Source organism: Haplochromis burtoni, unplaced genomic scaffold (genome assembly GCF_018398535.1).
Source record: "Haplochromis burtoni strain Fernald_Lab_line unplaced genomic scaffold, NCSU_Asbu1 Contig_61, whole genome shotgun sequence".
Classification (NCBI taxonomy): Eukaryota; Metazoa; Chordata; class Actinopteri; order Cichliformes; family Cichlidae; genus Haplochromis; species Haplochromis burtoni.
This window is the reverse complement of record NW_024582422.1, coordinates 1,062,774-1,078,621: the sequence shown is the minus strand read 5'-3', so window position 1 is coordinate 1,078,621 and position 15,848 is coordinate 1,062,774. Positions and strand designations below refer to the sequence as shown.

General features: G+C 37.3%; 3 protein-coding genes across 10 annotated transcripts in view; 2 read left to right on the top strand and 1 right to left on the bottom strand.

The window, feature by feature from the left end:
- LOC102311043 (AP-1 complex subunit sigma-2) overlaps nucleotides 1-4,475 on the top strand; it is a 32,278-nt gene extending 27,803 nt beyond the window's left edge. For 4 of the 5 annotated variants that reach the window (XM_005922994.2, XM_005922993.2, XM_042221138.1 and 1 more), the window contains one exon: nucleotides 1,119-4,475. In XM_005922994.2, coding sequence (XP_005923056.1) covers nucleotides 1,119-1,166 — 48 coding nt within the window. In that variant the 3' untranslated portion in view covers nucleotides 1,167-4,475. The remainder of the gene's footprint in view (nucleotides 1-1,118) is intronic. The other variant, XM_042221140.1, reaches the window with a different exon arrangement.
- Nucleotides 4,476-4,542: 67 nt separating this feature from the next.
- LOC102310526 (synapse-associated protein 1) lies at nucleotides 4,543-10,669 on the bottom strand. The gene is made up of 9 exons (XM_042221137.1): nucleotides 10,311-10,669; nucleotides 9,807-9,925; nucleotides 9,646-9,712; nucleotides 9,334-9,407; nucleotides 9,114-9,253; nucleotides 8,861-9,009; nucleotides 7,366-7,412; nucleotides 6,379-6,523; nucleotides 4,543-6,284 (listed from the first exon to the last, which is right to left on the bottom strand). The coding sequence occupies exons 1-9, from the start codon at nucleotides 10,486-10,488 to the stop codon at nucleotides 6,157-6,159; spliced, it is 1,047 nt and encodes a 348-aa protein (XP_042077071.1). The 5' UTR covers nucleotides 10,489-10,669; the 3' UTR covers nucleotides 4,543-6,156.
- A 2,362-nt stretch (nucleotides 10,670-13,031) lies between these two features.
- Nucleotides 13,032-15,848, top strand: part of shroom2a (shroom family member 2a) — a 43,949-nt gene continuing 41,132 nt past the window's right edge. For 2 of the 4 annotated variants that reach the window (XM_042221133.1, XM_042221131.1), the window contains exons 1-2: nucleotides 13,032-13,425; nucleotides 15,622-15,835. In XM_042221133.1, the coding sequence (XP_042077067.1) occupies nucleotides 15,629-15,835 (207 nt within the window). In that variant the 5' untranslated portion in view covers nucleotides 13,032-13,425; nucleotides 15,622-15,628. The other 2 variants (XM_005922985.2, XM_042221132.1) reach the window with 2 other exon arrangements.

The window sequence follows — 15,848 nt, the reverse complement described above, 5'->3', positions numbered from 1 at the left end:
AGGCTCACTAGAATTGGACAATAGAAAATTGGAAAAACATCACCTGGTCTAATGAGTCTCAATTTCTGCTGCAGCATTTGGATGGTGGTGTCTGAATGTGGTCTAAACAACATGAAAGCATGGGTTTATCCTGTTTTATGTCAAAGATAAGACAGGTGGTAGAGGGGGCAATGTAATGTCTTTGTTGGGACACTTTCGACCCCTTAGTATCAACTGAGAAACACCACAGCCTACTGGAGTATGTAGCTGACCATGTACATCCCTTTATGACCACAATATCCATCTTCTGATGGCTATTTTCAGCAGGATGACCCATCATGACACAAAACTCAGATCATTTCAAACTGTTTTCTTGGATATGACAATAAGTTCACCGTACTCAAATGGCCTCCACGGTCACCAGATCTCAGTACACTAAATCTTGGGATGTGGTGAAACAGGAGGTTCAGATCATAGATCTGCAGCAACTGTGTGATGCTGTCATGTCAGTATGGACCAAAATCATAGGAATATTTTCAGCACTTTGCAGAATCTCTGGCATGAATAACTGAGGTAGTTCTGAAGTGAAAAAGGGGACCAACCCAGAGGACGCGCCACCTGCTGGCCATTATAAAGAATGCAGGTTTAAGACCTATAAGTTACGTACGTCTTTAATGTCCAGTCCTATGTATCCTCACGGGGAGATCTGAGGACCAACAGAAATTACAATTTTATTTTGACTATATTACTCCCAACTTTCAACCATAACAGGCTATTTTTCTCTAAAATCTAAAAAAGGCCAAGAGGATGTGCAGAAGTCTATTATCCTCCCAGATTACTGGGAGTTAGAAAAGCTGAAAGGTTAAAGGTTAGATTTTTGCCCAGTGGTGCCTAAAAACAGCCTAGCCCAGCTTAAATTCACTTTTAAAATCTTCATGTAGATTAATGTGGCTTTGATTAGATTTATAGTATCAAATGTAACAAGGAAATCAATGAGAATCTATTTTACAAGCAATCATTTCCTTAGAATATTTCTGTAGTGCTTCCACTGCTGATAACAGCAGATGAAACATGGTGTGTTTGTGTGCGCGGCCAGCTGAGCGCTTCACTGGAGCTGTGGTTCTTCTTTCTCGTCACAGGAAGCAGAGACCCCGCGCAGCGTGCTGGAGGAAATCGGACTGACATAAACACCATCTTCATCGCCATCCGCACTACCCCATCAGCCAGCTACTCTGCTGTATGTAGCTGATAACAGTTCACCTTTCAACACACACACACACCAATATAATTTCCCTGTGCATCTGTGTAACACGACTCTGCCTTGTTTTCTACTGTTTTTAAAGACAAATGATGTAGCACTCTGTGTGTATCTCCTGCTGAGTTATTGATTTGTTTCAGTGTGATGACATTAACTGTTTACCGAGACACAAATCCAGCTTAATTAAGCTTCATGCTGCTTTCAAATCCACACCAGGACGCTGTGCTGAGTGAATTCCTGCTTGATTTTTTATTTATTTTTGGACGCTGATGCGATCTCTTTATTCAGTGTGAGGTGTTAGCAGTGTTCTGAATTTAAAATATGTTAGTTAAACCCAAAGAAGTGGCTGTAATACAAAGGCCAGTATTACATTAACAAAGCCAAAAAGTTTTGTTTTCTCTCATATCTGCATTGTGATAATCCTGAACTCAGTATATCCTACAGCCAGTATATTTATACTTTAATGAATGAGACTTATTTGAATGGGCCAACCCACTTTGATCTCATGCGGGCCACACTAGTATGTCCACGGCTCCTTTGTGCTCAAATTAAACTAAAACCTTCACCACCAGGGGCAGCAGTTTCAGATGTGTGCCGCTGATTCGTTAACCTTAAATATTTCTTTGGCCTGTACTGGACCCCTGGCCGCATGTTTGACACCCCTGCTTTTTTGCATCTTAAACTGAAATTACTGTGAAATAATTTGAAAACAGAAAATATGTGAAATTAAGAGTTTTCTCTCAGTTTACCAGCAACCCTCGCTCCTATATTTGGTTTCTAAATGATGTTCCAATTAATGCTGAATGCCTTAATCGCTCACTGATGTTACTATTGCATAACAGATATATTTGCATGCCACTGGAACTGAATTAATTTTATTATTTTTTTATTAATGTTTACAGTTTTTTCTTGATGTTTACTACTGTGATGATTATTTTGTTTTATTTTTATAAAAACATGTCACTGAATCTGTAGGTAACATTTTATAATAACCATCATATGCACACCGTAATTGGTACCTGATTGAACATTGATAGTGATTTAATGTTAACAAACAGTGAAATGATAATTAAGGATGTGGTTAATGGTTGGATGTTATAAATTTTAAACCACACAGTCAGAGCCCACAGCTTAATTAACTATCAATGTAGCGTTTAGTAGCAATGGCTAATATAAAGTGTTACCAAACATTCAACAACAGCCACAGTACAGATGAGGTGACATCGAGTTCCCAGAAGGTTTACGAGCCAGGATATGAACTCATTCAGCTCTTTGTTTCTTTACTGGCTAGTCACAGATTTTATCGTGATGTGATTTACAATTAATAGAAGCTATTACAGATGGTTTATAAAGTGAAGCACCTTCAGCATGAGAGCAGATTGTGTGTTATATTACCAGACATGTGTTTACATTATTATTGTCTGAAATGGACAAAAGAGGAAGGTTGTGTTTGTTAGTGTAGGTATTTCCTGTTCTTTAGTTCTCTGTTGTTGTCCACAAATATCTTTAAACCATGAGATTTACTTTCTTAATCAGTTAATCACAAACTTTATGTTATTGTGGCAACAGGGTGCACAGAGGATTAATGGGAGGTTGTGTGGAACAGCTGAAGGGACCAAAATAAAATTGAGATAAAGAGGCTCAGATTTTGGGTTTGTTAGGGAGATCTGTCCCATTCACATTAAAAGTATTCTTCTTATTTCCAGATAGAACATGATGATTAACACAGCTTTAAGTTCACACTCAGGATAACTGGCTTTGGTGTTATTTGATGGATGTAATCAGGACATTAGCTTAAAATCACTGACTTTGTCTCCAACCTGTGATAAATAGTAGTTACTACAGTGCATGGTCTCATGTTCCCAATCCCATAAATATTGTTTTTTCATAATGTCACTGAATATAAACATACTGTATAATTATTATTATAATTCTGACTGCCTGATTACATCTCTGCAGTTTTCATGAACTCATTCAGAAACATTTATAGCTGAAGTCGTCACTGCGTCCAGCAGAGGTTGAAACAGAGTAGTTTTTTGGCTTCATGGTGGTGTTTACCTGTTTCGTGTTCTGAAGGTCTTTCTTTGAGTGCAGGTAAGCATGTACTGTAGATTACTGATGTTGTATTGCATATACTTCTTTTAAAAGATGTAATATTTGTCAGCACCAGTCCAGTGCTCGTGAAGAGCATTGTACTTAGAAAACTTGAACGTTAGAGCTCGTAAAGACACCTCCATCACTCCTGTGTTAGATTTGTGTGAAGTGCATCCAACAGGGGGTCTAGCGACATTGTGCTCCACCCATCTACACCCTGAGCTGAGGTCTCATCAGGACTACTCTGCTAAAACCGTTTCACTGTCTTTTGAGTATAAACGACTCTTCGGCCTGTGACAGCCACACACTGGACAGCATGTAAACTACCTATTTACTGTGACACTGCTTAAGTGACCATGCATTAAATAGCAATAGTGTCGTAAATGTACTGAAAATAATTTACAGCCGCTTGGATGAAAAAGCAAATGTTTCACACATTTAAAGTGGACCTGTTCTGCTGATTTCCCTTCTCTTTGACTCTGTTAGTGTCGCTTTGAATGATTCGCAGTTAAAAAATAATCTGGGCCTAAATGCAGCCACTCAGTTCATCTCCTGAAGCTAGTCAAGCTGCTCCTGATTGGCTGCCCCTTGTAAACTTGTTTTACAGCAGGTGGGCGTGTCTATTAGGGATATCCAAAAAATAAGAAAAACTGCCTGAAACTAAATTTTTGGCTCAAAGAAATGACTTTTACATACATCCACCATCTTTACAGTATAAGACGGATAATAAGGAAAAACATAATAGGTCCACTTTTTGACACACTGGGCACAGGACTGTACAAATATCATAAAGTGGTGTCTATTTTCTGCTCTGTGCAGGTTTGTTTTAATCCAAACGTCACAGCTCGTTTACACTTTGAACTACTCTTAAGCCTCTGGCTGTTTTCTATAACGTCACATGAGCATTTTTCATGTACAACTGATAGTGTGTGGTTTACAGTATATCGGCAGTGTGACTTATGGAGAACAGATGCTATTTCATACTGTGTATAAAGTGAATTATACAGCAGCTTCAGCGTGAGTGCCGAGCAGCCTGTGCGTGATGTGTTTACAGCTATCATTGTCTGAAATGGACAAAAAAAAAGAAAGAGGACGTTAATGTTTTGTTGTCAGGTTCAGCAATAAAGAGAGAGTATCACAAACAGCCGGGCTCCTCTCATTCATTCAAGTCTCACTCACACCACACAGCTTTTCAATGATGTCTGGAACTGCAGAAAAACATCTTTAATGTACAAAAATAAGGGGGGGAAAGTCCCAAAAAACATAAACAAGAGGAAGACTGCTTCAGACCGGCATGGTTTCACATTAAACAATGCATTCAAAAAACCTGCATGTTCACTCATCTGTTTAATAAATTTGGTGAAATACACGGGGTCCAAAGCCTGTAGGTATTTTATTAACAGCATTTAAAAAGCATGACAAACCAACAAATCATTTGTATGTATGAAAAAGGGTGGCTCAGTCGAGGATAAACTTTGAGAGTTATACTTCACTGGTTTCATGAAATTCTCCAGATCAAAACTAAAATCTCTGGTTTAATGAATTACAGAGAATCTTCACTGTTCATAGTCCGGTTTAATATATAATTTCTGCCAGAAATGTAGCTTCCACACAAGCCTGCTGTGCAAACGAAGCAGCGCTTGTATTCTTCCTTCAGTATGTTGCTTGTTTTTTTGCCATAGCCTCACATAATATGTATGATGAAAGACTGTATATAAATAATGGGCACAGCCACTGTGATGTCACATGTGACCCAAACTGGTTATCTTTAGTGTCTCAGCTTTTTAAAACCGAGGTACAATGGATCTGACTGTGAAACCCAAGAATGCTGTAAGCTCATTTGTTAATGACTTATCAATCACAACTTAGCCCCGCCCTGAAGCACATCCTGCTTTATCGTCCATAATCCATACAATAATTTATCAAATGAGCTTCACTTTGTGTTCAATAAAACATGAAACTACCGATTCAGGTTGTGAATTCATCACAAACATGTTTACGGAGATCATGGATTACAGGAGCTGAAGGCCGAGTTACCATAAACCTCTACACAACTGGAGGTCTTTCTGAAACAAGAGTCACCCCCTGCTGGCTGTTAAGAGAATGCAGGGTACAGCCACTTCCACACTGGCTCCACTTCAGTGCTCAGAAGTAGCGTCCATCTTTCATAGATTAAGTCCATTGCCGTAACTGGTAACAAAGCTCTATGCTTGACTGGCAGACTTTTACACCAGATGCACCAGGAAGCTTGTTAGGTGAACACATAAAATAAACTATGGAGCCACTACCTATCACGCCACCCTTTGGCCCAACTTCTGGCTCAAAAAAACAACAACAGGGCAGCCAAACACTGAGGCTTTAAAATGTGGAGTCCAAAACCAGTGTGATGTGTCACCATGGCTACAGCCGTCTTTTTAACGGCAAACTCAAAAACACAGTGGATGAAAGTAGATATTTGATTTTTGATTACTGCTGGAAATTCATGTGCTGCAAATCAAACTTTTCATCCGTAACATGACATCGAGTTGGTAACTTAGTCACCCACCATTCAGAGTGAGCTAGATTACCGAGAAAATATCTTTATTAGCTTTAATCCTGATAACAAATCAGGCAAAGTAAAGAAAAAAAAAATACTGTAAACTTCTATTAATGTGAGACACATTGTCTTTGTAACATCCATTTTCTCTTCACATTTTGAATTAAACACGCATGAATGCAAACTTCCCAGCTCTTCATCTGGGGAGCGCATGGATCCACGGAGAGCTGTTGGAAGACCGAAGATGTAAGAAATCACCAAAGCGCCTCTGAAGGTGTCGCTCATTACTCTAACTCTCCTCCTTCAGCATCTCTTCGATCTCCTTGTCCCAGTTATCATCGTGGGTTTCGCTGTCAGCCAACACGTCGTACTCCTGAAGTTCTTCCTGCAGCTCTCTCTCCCAGTCTGGCATCTCCTCTGAAAACAAACAAAGAAACAAACAAAAAAAACCACACTGAGCTCACACACACACACACACAGTACAATGTCCCAGTTTAACCACAGCACTCACCCTGCTCTGGATTTAGGTTTTCCCTCTTGTCCAGAACCAGCTCTCGCATCTCTTTGCACAGGTCGTCCTTGTTGATCTCACAGGAGTCAAAAGTATCACTTACAAATTCAGACACGTGCAGACTGGTGGAGAGCTCTTCTTCATCCTTTCATAACGCAAACAGAAGCTCAGATTCAGCTTTAAAATCTGCTTTATAATGACCTTTCTGCAGCAATAATAAATGATAAAACTATTACCTTTAATTAGTTAACTTTTTACCATCAAACAATGAAATGACAGCGTTTGCAAAACCTCATAAATGATTAAGGGTCGCAGAGTAGTGTGTGTATAAATATTATCTAGATCAGATGGCGGTGGTGTAAATCACATGACTGAACCTGGAGCTCATTCTTTGCGTCCTGATTCGCTCTCTGTACAGTTTTTTTGTCCCACCAGCTGACTGGTTAAATTCAGGCACCAAAACCGACAAAAAGATGAAAAGTTTGTGTTTTCGGTTCAAATAAAGTTATGAGAGTGAGCAGTAGCAGTTAAATATTTATCACAAAACCACAAAAACAGCCGATAATCATTAAAAAATAAATACCCCTTATAAAACACGTGCCAATCAGAATTAACCTGAAGAATCTCTTGTCAAATATAATACAAAATTCAATATTAATGACCAGCAAATATTAACAGTAAAATAATCCTTTACTGTATCCTTTATAAGACTATTAAGTTGTCATTTATAAAACGTAGGTATCATAGCATGCTGCTGAGGTTTGTTTTGTTTTGTTTGTTTCATTGACCACTGATGAGAAAAACTCACTCCGTGTCACTAAAAGCACAAACATGAAGAAAAGTAAAACATTTTAAATTTGTTTTTTTTTTAAATCCTCTGATAACTGAGATATGTAAGAAAAGCTTTCGAAAACCAGAAACCACATATTCTGCCAGCCTTTGTTTAGGATTGTTTAGATCTCAGAGGTTAAAAACAGGTAATCTTACCTCACTTGATTTTGGTTGGAGGCTGCTGGCTTTTGATTTAACGGCATCTACAAAAATAAATAAATAAATAAATAAATAAATGAAATGTCATCATTGTGAAAAGGTATTTAAGGGAAAAATGTGATATTCAAAATGTTCTAATACTAATAACATTTTTTTTTAAATCCCACTGCTATCAGGACAACAAGAAAAGATCAATTAGTTTTCACACTATATGTTCATACAAAAGCATGCATCAGTCTGCAGGAGGGTGGAGCTAGATCCTACTGATCAAAATGCTGCTTCTGGAATCACATCATTACCTGGAGCCGAAGAGCATGCCTTTTCAAACCTAATGGTGCTTTTAACGTTGCCTTTAAGCACAGACTGTATATAAAAGATGAGCTGCCAGGTCTGAAAATTCAAACCAACCCCAAAATGTCTTAAACCTGAATGCTCTCCAATGACCAGCAGAGGGCGACGCCTGTGGTTGCAAGTCAGAATGTATAAAAGTCTAGGGCCGAAAAGACCCTCTGCTTCTTTATTCGAAAAGCCAATTAGTTTGTGGTCTCACTCTAAAGCATTTGATTTCTTCGTGAACACAACTGAGCTGTCTCGGATTTACAAGTTGACTATGTATGAGAGTGCTGTCTATGACGTCCTCTTCATTGTGACATCTACCTTTTAAAAAGCAATGACGAAAACACTCAGCCTTTAAAAACAGGACTTCTTAAAACATTTCCCCATCTTATGGACGCAGTCTAAGCCACGAGCGTCAACCATATCGTTGATGGAACAGAAACGGAACGTTAAATCGTCTAATCCTGCTCATGAAAGCTTTACAAACTATGAACACTGAAAATAAATAAATAAGTACAATTATTCAAAACACTGCAACTCTTGGTGTTTTAAGAACATTACTGCACAAAAAGCATGTTAAGATCTAAATGTTACGATCTAGTAGCACACGGATGTTTTAGTTAAGTTACAAAATAATTCACATGTGAATATTTTGTGGCTTTATAGATGTGCAGTTGATGTAATGAGATATACTGATGGGATCGCACTTTTTTTTCCTTCTGACGTCTCCGTCTGTTTGCCATTTTTAATGGATTGTTCACTGAATACATTTTTACTTGTACTTTTTCAAAAGGAAATTTTTTTACTGACTTTTTATGTTGCTGTGCAGCGTTTTTGCTCATTCAAGCCACTTAAGATCAAACTGGACTGTATGTGGCCCATTAAATAAAAACGGGTTTCACTCTATGCTCAGAAAGGTCCAGAAGTTAACTCACTTTTTGCTTTATCGCACAATAAACCTGCACTCTCTGTTCTAACTAGAAATGCTATCAGTCAAAATCAAAACAAATCTTCCCCGAATACTAAGATAAAGAATTACACAAATACTTACAGTCATATTTGTACATTCTTACATTTGATCAATTTTCATATCATAGCTTTAAAAATCAACATCAGTATTTAATGCAGAGGTTTTACAGGAGAGAGCAGACTGTACCGTTTTGATGAGTATCTTTGCAAGGGTAGGTTTTCTTCACATCAATCCACTCAGCCGCCTGTTGGGCTGCGAGAGCTGTGAGCTGAGCCGACTGTTTTATCAAAGACACGCGGTAGAAGTAATTCTTCCAAAAGACTTCCTCTTTCACCCTGAGGAGAACAGCATGGAGGAAAACGCAGTCACCCCTGAGGGATGCAGGGAGGCTCACATTGAAAACACAGCAGTTAACGCAGTTAACTTATGACACACTCACTGTTTGGGGACCAGATGGAAGCGCATCTTCCTCAGGAGCTCGTCTTCCTCTAGCATAACCATGGCGACTGGATACATTTGGTCAAAGTCAAAGTAAAACTGCACCCCAGCAGGGGGGTCACGCAAAAAATTTCTTTTATCCTGAAACAATGCAGTAAAGTTACAGTGAGGCATAATTTAAGTAACTTTGATGAAATGAAATGCTTTTTAAAGATATTTACAGCTGAGAGAGCTAATATCTGTTCCTGTATGGCATCCTCTTCATTATAACCCACCCATGGAGGCACAGCAGCACCTACGAGCGGCGAAAAGCAGCAGAGATGTTCTGAGGTGTTCTGAAAATATTTTTCAGCTACAATTAAATGTAAGCTTTAATTAATGATTAAAAACCGATATACAGTTTGGTCCACATGTTTGTGGACAAAAACGCATTTTCTGTGCATCAGCACTGTTGATTTTAAATCAAACATCTACATCAATCAAAAGAGCTTTTGTTACATTTCATGTCATAAGTACACAACAGAAGTACTCACCATACTCTTTAGCTCTTTTCTCCTGAACAAACCTTTCTTGTTCCTTCTGGAAATCACCCAAAATGGTCTAAGGGAAGAAGAACAAACCTTCAAACATTCCAAACTTACTCTAAATAGTAAAAACTTGATATCAGCCTCAGACAATAGATGAAACTTTTCACCTTATCAATAATTCCACTGATCTTCCCCTCCTCCACGCTCTTCTTTAAGGTTTGAGCTGTTTCTACTACGGACTCAGATAATTTTTTTGAGGCGCTGCTGGCAAAATTATAAATGTAACCTGTAAAGAAGCCAGAAAAACCCACATTACTGTGTTGCATAGTTGCAATTAATCAACAAATGGAGGAAATAATCAGCAGAATAATACATTATCAAAAATAATCATAAGTGAAAGTTGCATTTACAAAAGAATCCAAAATGAGCATCATCTAAACAAACTACAAGAGGTGCAATTTTAAAACATAAGTAATTTCAGTTAACTATAATGAAAGTCAAATCTGATAGTGGATGACTATAAGGCAGCTATCATCACAAATTGATTTGTTTGTATTGTAATCAATGATTTCTCCCCAAAGCTCAAATCGTGCTAAAAACCTATAAAAACTGACCACAAAACCAAAACAATAAGAAACACAACAACAATATGTGGACTGCAGCGGACTCACCACTGAAACCTTTTGCTTTCTGGAGAAGCTGATCATCTGTCCCAGCATCTCTGCCCTGCTGGTCGCTCGGTTTGTTTATTTCACTAAAGCGTTTTTCTTCGTTAGCATCAGCAGGCTCTTCTGTAACTTGGCCGCTTTCTTTCTCTGCTCCAAGCCAGCTTGACCAGTTCTTAAACATACTTTATGTATTTAGTCTAAATAGATTAAAATAAGTTATTTAACATGCTCTAACTATGCCTTTTAAACTCTAAAGTTTAGTTTTCCGATAGTTTAAAACTTATGTGATGGCTACTCGTCAAGTTTCACCTCTTACCCACTTCCGCGAATCGTTGTCCCATCTAGTTTGAGCTAACCGACCATCCGTAGTTGTGGTTGTCATGGAAAGGAACGCTCTGAGTGTATTCCGCCTTCGTTTCATTCTCCGACGTTTCAGAAAATTATAAGTTTCTATCGGACTTTTATTCCTCGTGATTGTATAAAGTCACCGACAGAGAGACGAAAAACAACATATTTGCAGCGTGATAGCTGTAGCAGTAGCGCACAGACAAATGAGACGATCGGAGTTTTATATTCTCTTTAAGTCTTTTATTCATTACCAAACGGCTAGGTGGTGAGGTAGCAAAACTAGCATTATAGTTGCAGTAGCTGTTGCTGTATTGTAAAAACTGATAACGAAAATTTTAGTGCACATAATAACCATACAGCAGCTCATAATATTCAGAGTTCATTCATGTGTGCTTTATTTATTTACTTTTTTATTTACCTTATGGCTCTGAACCAAAATATAATAAGAATGCATGATATTCACAAGGATAGCTACACTAGCAACTCTGCATTTTTGGAATAAGAAGCATGACAGTAAAATTAAGGGTATGAGAAAATAGCCCAATTACGTGGCTAATATTTGGTTGTTTTTTTTTGCCTGTGTACATATTTGTACATCGTTGTATTTTTACTCAGTTGTATATAGTATTTGTATTTGTATTCTATTTTTATCTTATTGTATATTTATTTTATTGTATTCTACTGTATATAGTATTTTATTCTATTCTGTACAGTTGTGTACTGTATTTATTCTTATTGTATTCTAATTTTTGCCTCATAACTTTTGCACTGTCCACTTCCTGCTGTGACAAAACAAATTTCCCACGTGTGGGACTAATAAAGGTTATCTTATCTTATCTTATCTTATTTAAACAATAATTTGAATGTGTTTAAAGGTACAGTAATGAATTTTTGAGGATATGAAATTGAAAAAAAATACTGTACTCATAAATATACATTGATTAGTGTTTTTCTTTTTGTTTGTTTGTTTTTTAATTGCGTCTTCCACACTTTTAAGAGGCACACGTTTTAAAAGTTTTATTAGTTTTACAAATAATTAAGATTATTTCATCAAAGATTGTAAAGGAAAAATGTACACTGGGATTAACTAATAAACAAAGCTAACATAGCTAACACATTTGAATATTAATTGCATTTGAAGAACTTAATAGAAAAGTTAAAATTTTATTTTTGGAATAACGTGGTATTAGTTTAGTTATGCTAAAACAAAGACAGTATAAAAAAAACAGAGCAATGATTGTGAGACAGATTGAACATTGCCTACATTTTAAAACTGATCTCACAGCTACAACAAAATAAGAAAAAAACCCACAAATAAATTAATTATTGTAAAAGTAGAACAACAACAGTTTATCACACCATCCACAACTGCATCCAGTTGCACACTGCTTCTCAGTCTGCAGCCCTCTTCCGCTCTGCTTCTTAGGCCTGAAACCCATTAATCAGTGCTATTAACGAGTTTGTAGATAATGAGATGCTGACCAGATCAGACATCAGCAGATATCAGCAGAGCGCACATGAAGTCTGGGTATCAAAATCTTTGAGTAGCTCTCATGGATTGAACCACTGTCAGAGATGCAGCATTGATGTTCTGCATAAAAAATTTCAAATTCTGATTCATCTAACCACACAGCAGTTTCTACATTATCTTGGTCTATTCTAAACTAAATTAGACCCATAGAAAATGACAGTATTGCTGGATGATGTTCACATATGGAGCTTTCACCTTTGGTTTCGGATGGTACAGTGAACTCTGTTATAATACAGTTATTTCTGGAAGTGGTCTTTAGCCTTGTCGCTTGCACAGATGTACTGTAGATCATGAGATCTACAATACAAAGTCTTCACAGTTTATACTGAGGTACAGTATTTTGAAATTAATTTGTAATTTGTAGATGCAATTTTTTGCAGACTGGTGAAACTCTGCCCATCTTTACTTCTGAGAACCTGTGCCTCTTTAAGCTGCTGTTTTTATATGCAATCATGGTACTGAACTGCTGACAGTCTGATTAGTTATGAAATGTTACTCCAGCTGTTTTATTTTAGTACTTCTTACTTTTCCAGAGTTGTTTTGCACCTGTCCCAACTTCTTTGAGATGTGCTGCTGCATTCAAATTCCTCATTAGCTAATAAAAGAATTCTCCCACAGATTTTAATTCTGTCTCTGTCCATGATTAAAACCAAAATAAGAGGTTATTAATAAATAACCTCTTATTTTGGTTATTAATAAATAACCAAAATAAGTTATTAATAAATAACCTCTTATTTTGGTTTTGGCTAAATAAAGTGGGAAAGTAGAAATATAGGTATAGTTACTACGTAACGTGTTTGTCAGTTTTTATTTAATATTATTACTAAAATTAGCCGTTTTAGATTGCACTTGCTTGTTCTTCCCGCCTTTCCTTTTGGCTAACGGTAGGTGTCGCGCTTGCGCTGCAGCTTTGTTCTGCCACACTTGTTATCCCTGCAGTCCATGGATGGAGCTAGTTTAGCTTAGCTGATTTAACCTCTCCCGAGTGTGTCAGTGTGTCGTTCTCGGTTTGTAACATGAAGTAGGAGGATACGGCTGGAGCTGAAGCGTTTGAAACAGCGTAAGGTCGCCACTTCGTTTAAGAGTTAGCGTACGATTTATTTTTTAAAAAGTTGTTCCTTTTAAAATAAAACCAGTTAAAAAAGATGAAGTATGTGTAACGTAAACCTGGGATATTACTCCGTGCCAACCCGACGAAGCTTTCCTGTTCACCGGTTTATCCAAAACTTGGATTCTCAGGTAAGGTCCGCCGTTTCAGAGCGACTTTTGTAATATTTTTCCCAAAATAGCTGCGCACCTCATGGAGTAGGTGAGTTTGTTTGATTTTGCTGGTGTGGGACGAAGTTTGTGTTGCCTATGTGAGCGACCAGGTCGGTGTTACTCGGCTTATTTGGTGGTTGAGCCGAGGATGGTTTCCATTGTGCTGCTGGTGCGTTTAATTCTCTCGCATGTAAGAGCATTAAGTTTAAATCACCCTGTCTGCAGTTTGACAACAACAGGTGTTACAGGTTTCCTGCTTTAGTCTCGCAGAGCTCCGTACAGATGGACGTAGAAGATATTTTATGACTCAAAGAAGTTAATAAATGAAAGTCTGCATGTTCGTGCTAGGTTCCTTTCAAAATAAGAGCCCTAAATCCAATGTTCTGTCACTGTAACCAGAGTCCGTGTTATTTTTCAGGCGTTTTTATTTAGTTTTAAATATGTTTTATTTCTTATAGTTCCGCTCAGTTCAGCTTCCAAAGTGTTTTTACTTTCCCAGTTTACCTTTTATTTCTTAATTTGTTTACTGTCTCGTCACTTTTTTATATAATCTAATCTGCACTGTGATTCATTTCATGTAAAATCAACTTATGTTATTTTGTTCAGTAATTTTAGTATATTAAATAAAGTTTTGTCTTCATTTCCTGAATTTTTTCAGAATTGGAGTGCCTCGAAGTACATACGGGTGGGTTGAAATGTAGTTTTTTTTTTCAAGCATTTTTAAACCCTCATAAGTTCATATCAACGGGAGATATCTACATAAGTTTTTCATGGCTGAAAAACACTTTATGCTCTGTCACAAAGTACTGCGAAGTCAATCAAAAGCCAAAATCTTTGTTTGGGCCATTTTTTTTCTATAATCGGCTCTGAGCATCATTATCATGGGATATAACAGAGTTTCAATAGCAGCTGTATCAATTTAATGTCTGTGAAACAGAGTAACAGAAACGGTCACTGGCACTCTGGAACCTTTGCCTGTTTCCTGATGATTCACTGGAGGAAAACTTCAAAAACTGCAAATTTTTGAGTAGACTTTTATATGACATATCTGCATATGGGATAGGTGGCTGGTGAAAACATGTTACATTATTTCAAAGGTTCCCTTTTTTCTTTTTTTTCTTTTTTACCTACATTTTGATACCAGGCCCATCTTTTAGTCAGGATGTGTTCTGTGCTAAAATACTTTTTTAATATGGTCAACACTCAGGAATTTGGAGGACAGAAGGAATCCTGGTTAGAAGTTGAGTCGGTGTTGCAGCAGCCAAAACATTAAATATAACATGCCGCCAAATAGCTCAAATAAAGTACAAAACTTGACAAGACAAGGTAGCTCAGTAAGGTAAAAATAAACAAAATAAAGGAGTTTTATAACATTTTTAAAAAGTAAAACAAAGAAATGAGCTCTGTTTTAAAAAAAAACAATAAACAAATAATTGCCAAGTAAAAAGCTCAATAGAGGGACTTCAGTTAGTAAAAAATATCAACAAAATACAATACAGGTATTGTGGCCAGGAAAGATTTATACTGATGTATCAATAGCCATGGCATCATGTATGTTGTCTCATATGAAAACTGGAGATGAACTGGTGTTTATGAAGTGCTTTTCTAGTCCTACGGATCTTCAAAATGCCTCAAACTAAAAGATAGCATTTTATTCTATGACCTTTAGGCCCTTTATTCACCTCAAGAACTTATGTCTTTTGATGGAAGATATGAATCCTATGAGGCGTATAGTGTTTGTAGTAAGTATCTGTATGGCTGTGGTAGTTTTTGTGTGATCTTGGTGACAAACTGCATCTTGGTGGTTACATAGCTCTTAATTTACAGTGAAACATCTTATCAACCAGTCTAATTCAGAGTCTTTAAGTTTTTCCAGCCACTGGTATGTGACACATTATTAATAAAAAGTCAGTAGTTTATTTTTTAGCCAGTGGAAGAGATGCAGAAAGTGATGAGTTCATTGAGTTGATTTCAATGGGATTTACAGCTTTGTGTCATCAGCATATCACTGGAACAAACTGTGCTAAAATGGTATGCGTTAGAAATAGACTGGACCAAACAATAAGCCTTATGGAAACAGTCCCCTGTGGTAAACTATTATTTTAGAACGGTACCCATTATGATATATTGACTGGATATCTATCTCTCCTTTTTTTTTTTTTTTTACTTTTATAGCAGTACAATGGATGCTGAAGGATATAAAAATGATCTGCGCTGTACAGAAACGGAGAGCTTATGGCATGTGGTGCAGAAATCAGGAGATCTGGATCAGAGGAGCAGAGACTGTGAGAGCTTCAAGCTGGTGGAAGTATTTCTGTCAGGAGGTGCCCCGTGGGGGTTCACGCTCAGAGGGGGACTTGAACACCGGGAGCCACTGCTCATAACCAAGGTAAATATTTTCA

What these genes read in the sequence shown, in the direction of transcription:
- LOC102310526 (XM_042221137.1), bottom strand. Translation starts at nt 10,488, where the DNA reads ATGTTTAAGAACTGGTCAAGCTGGCTTGGAGCAGAGAAAGAAAGCGGC. An exon ending in TTCCATCTGGTCCCCAAACA is followed by an intron (nt 9,010 to 9,113) that starts GTGAGTGTGTCA and finishes TGTTCTCCTCAG; the next exon opens with GGTGAAAGAGGAAGTCTTTT. An exon ending in TCCAACCAAAATCAAGTGAG is followed by an intron (nt 6,524 to 7,365) that starts GTAAGATTACCT and finishes GCGTTATGAAAG; the next exon opens with GATGAAGAAGAGCTCTCCAC.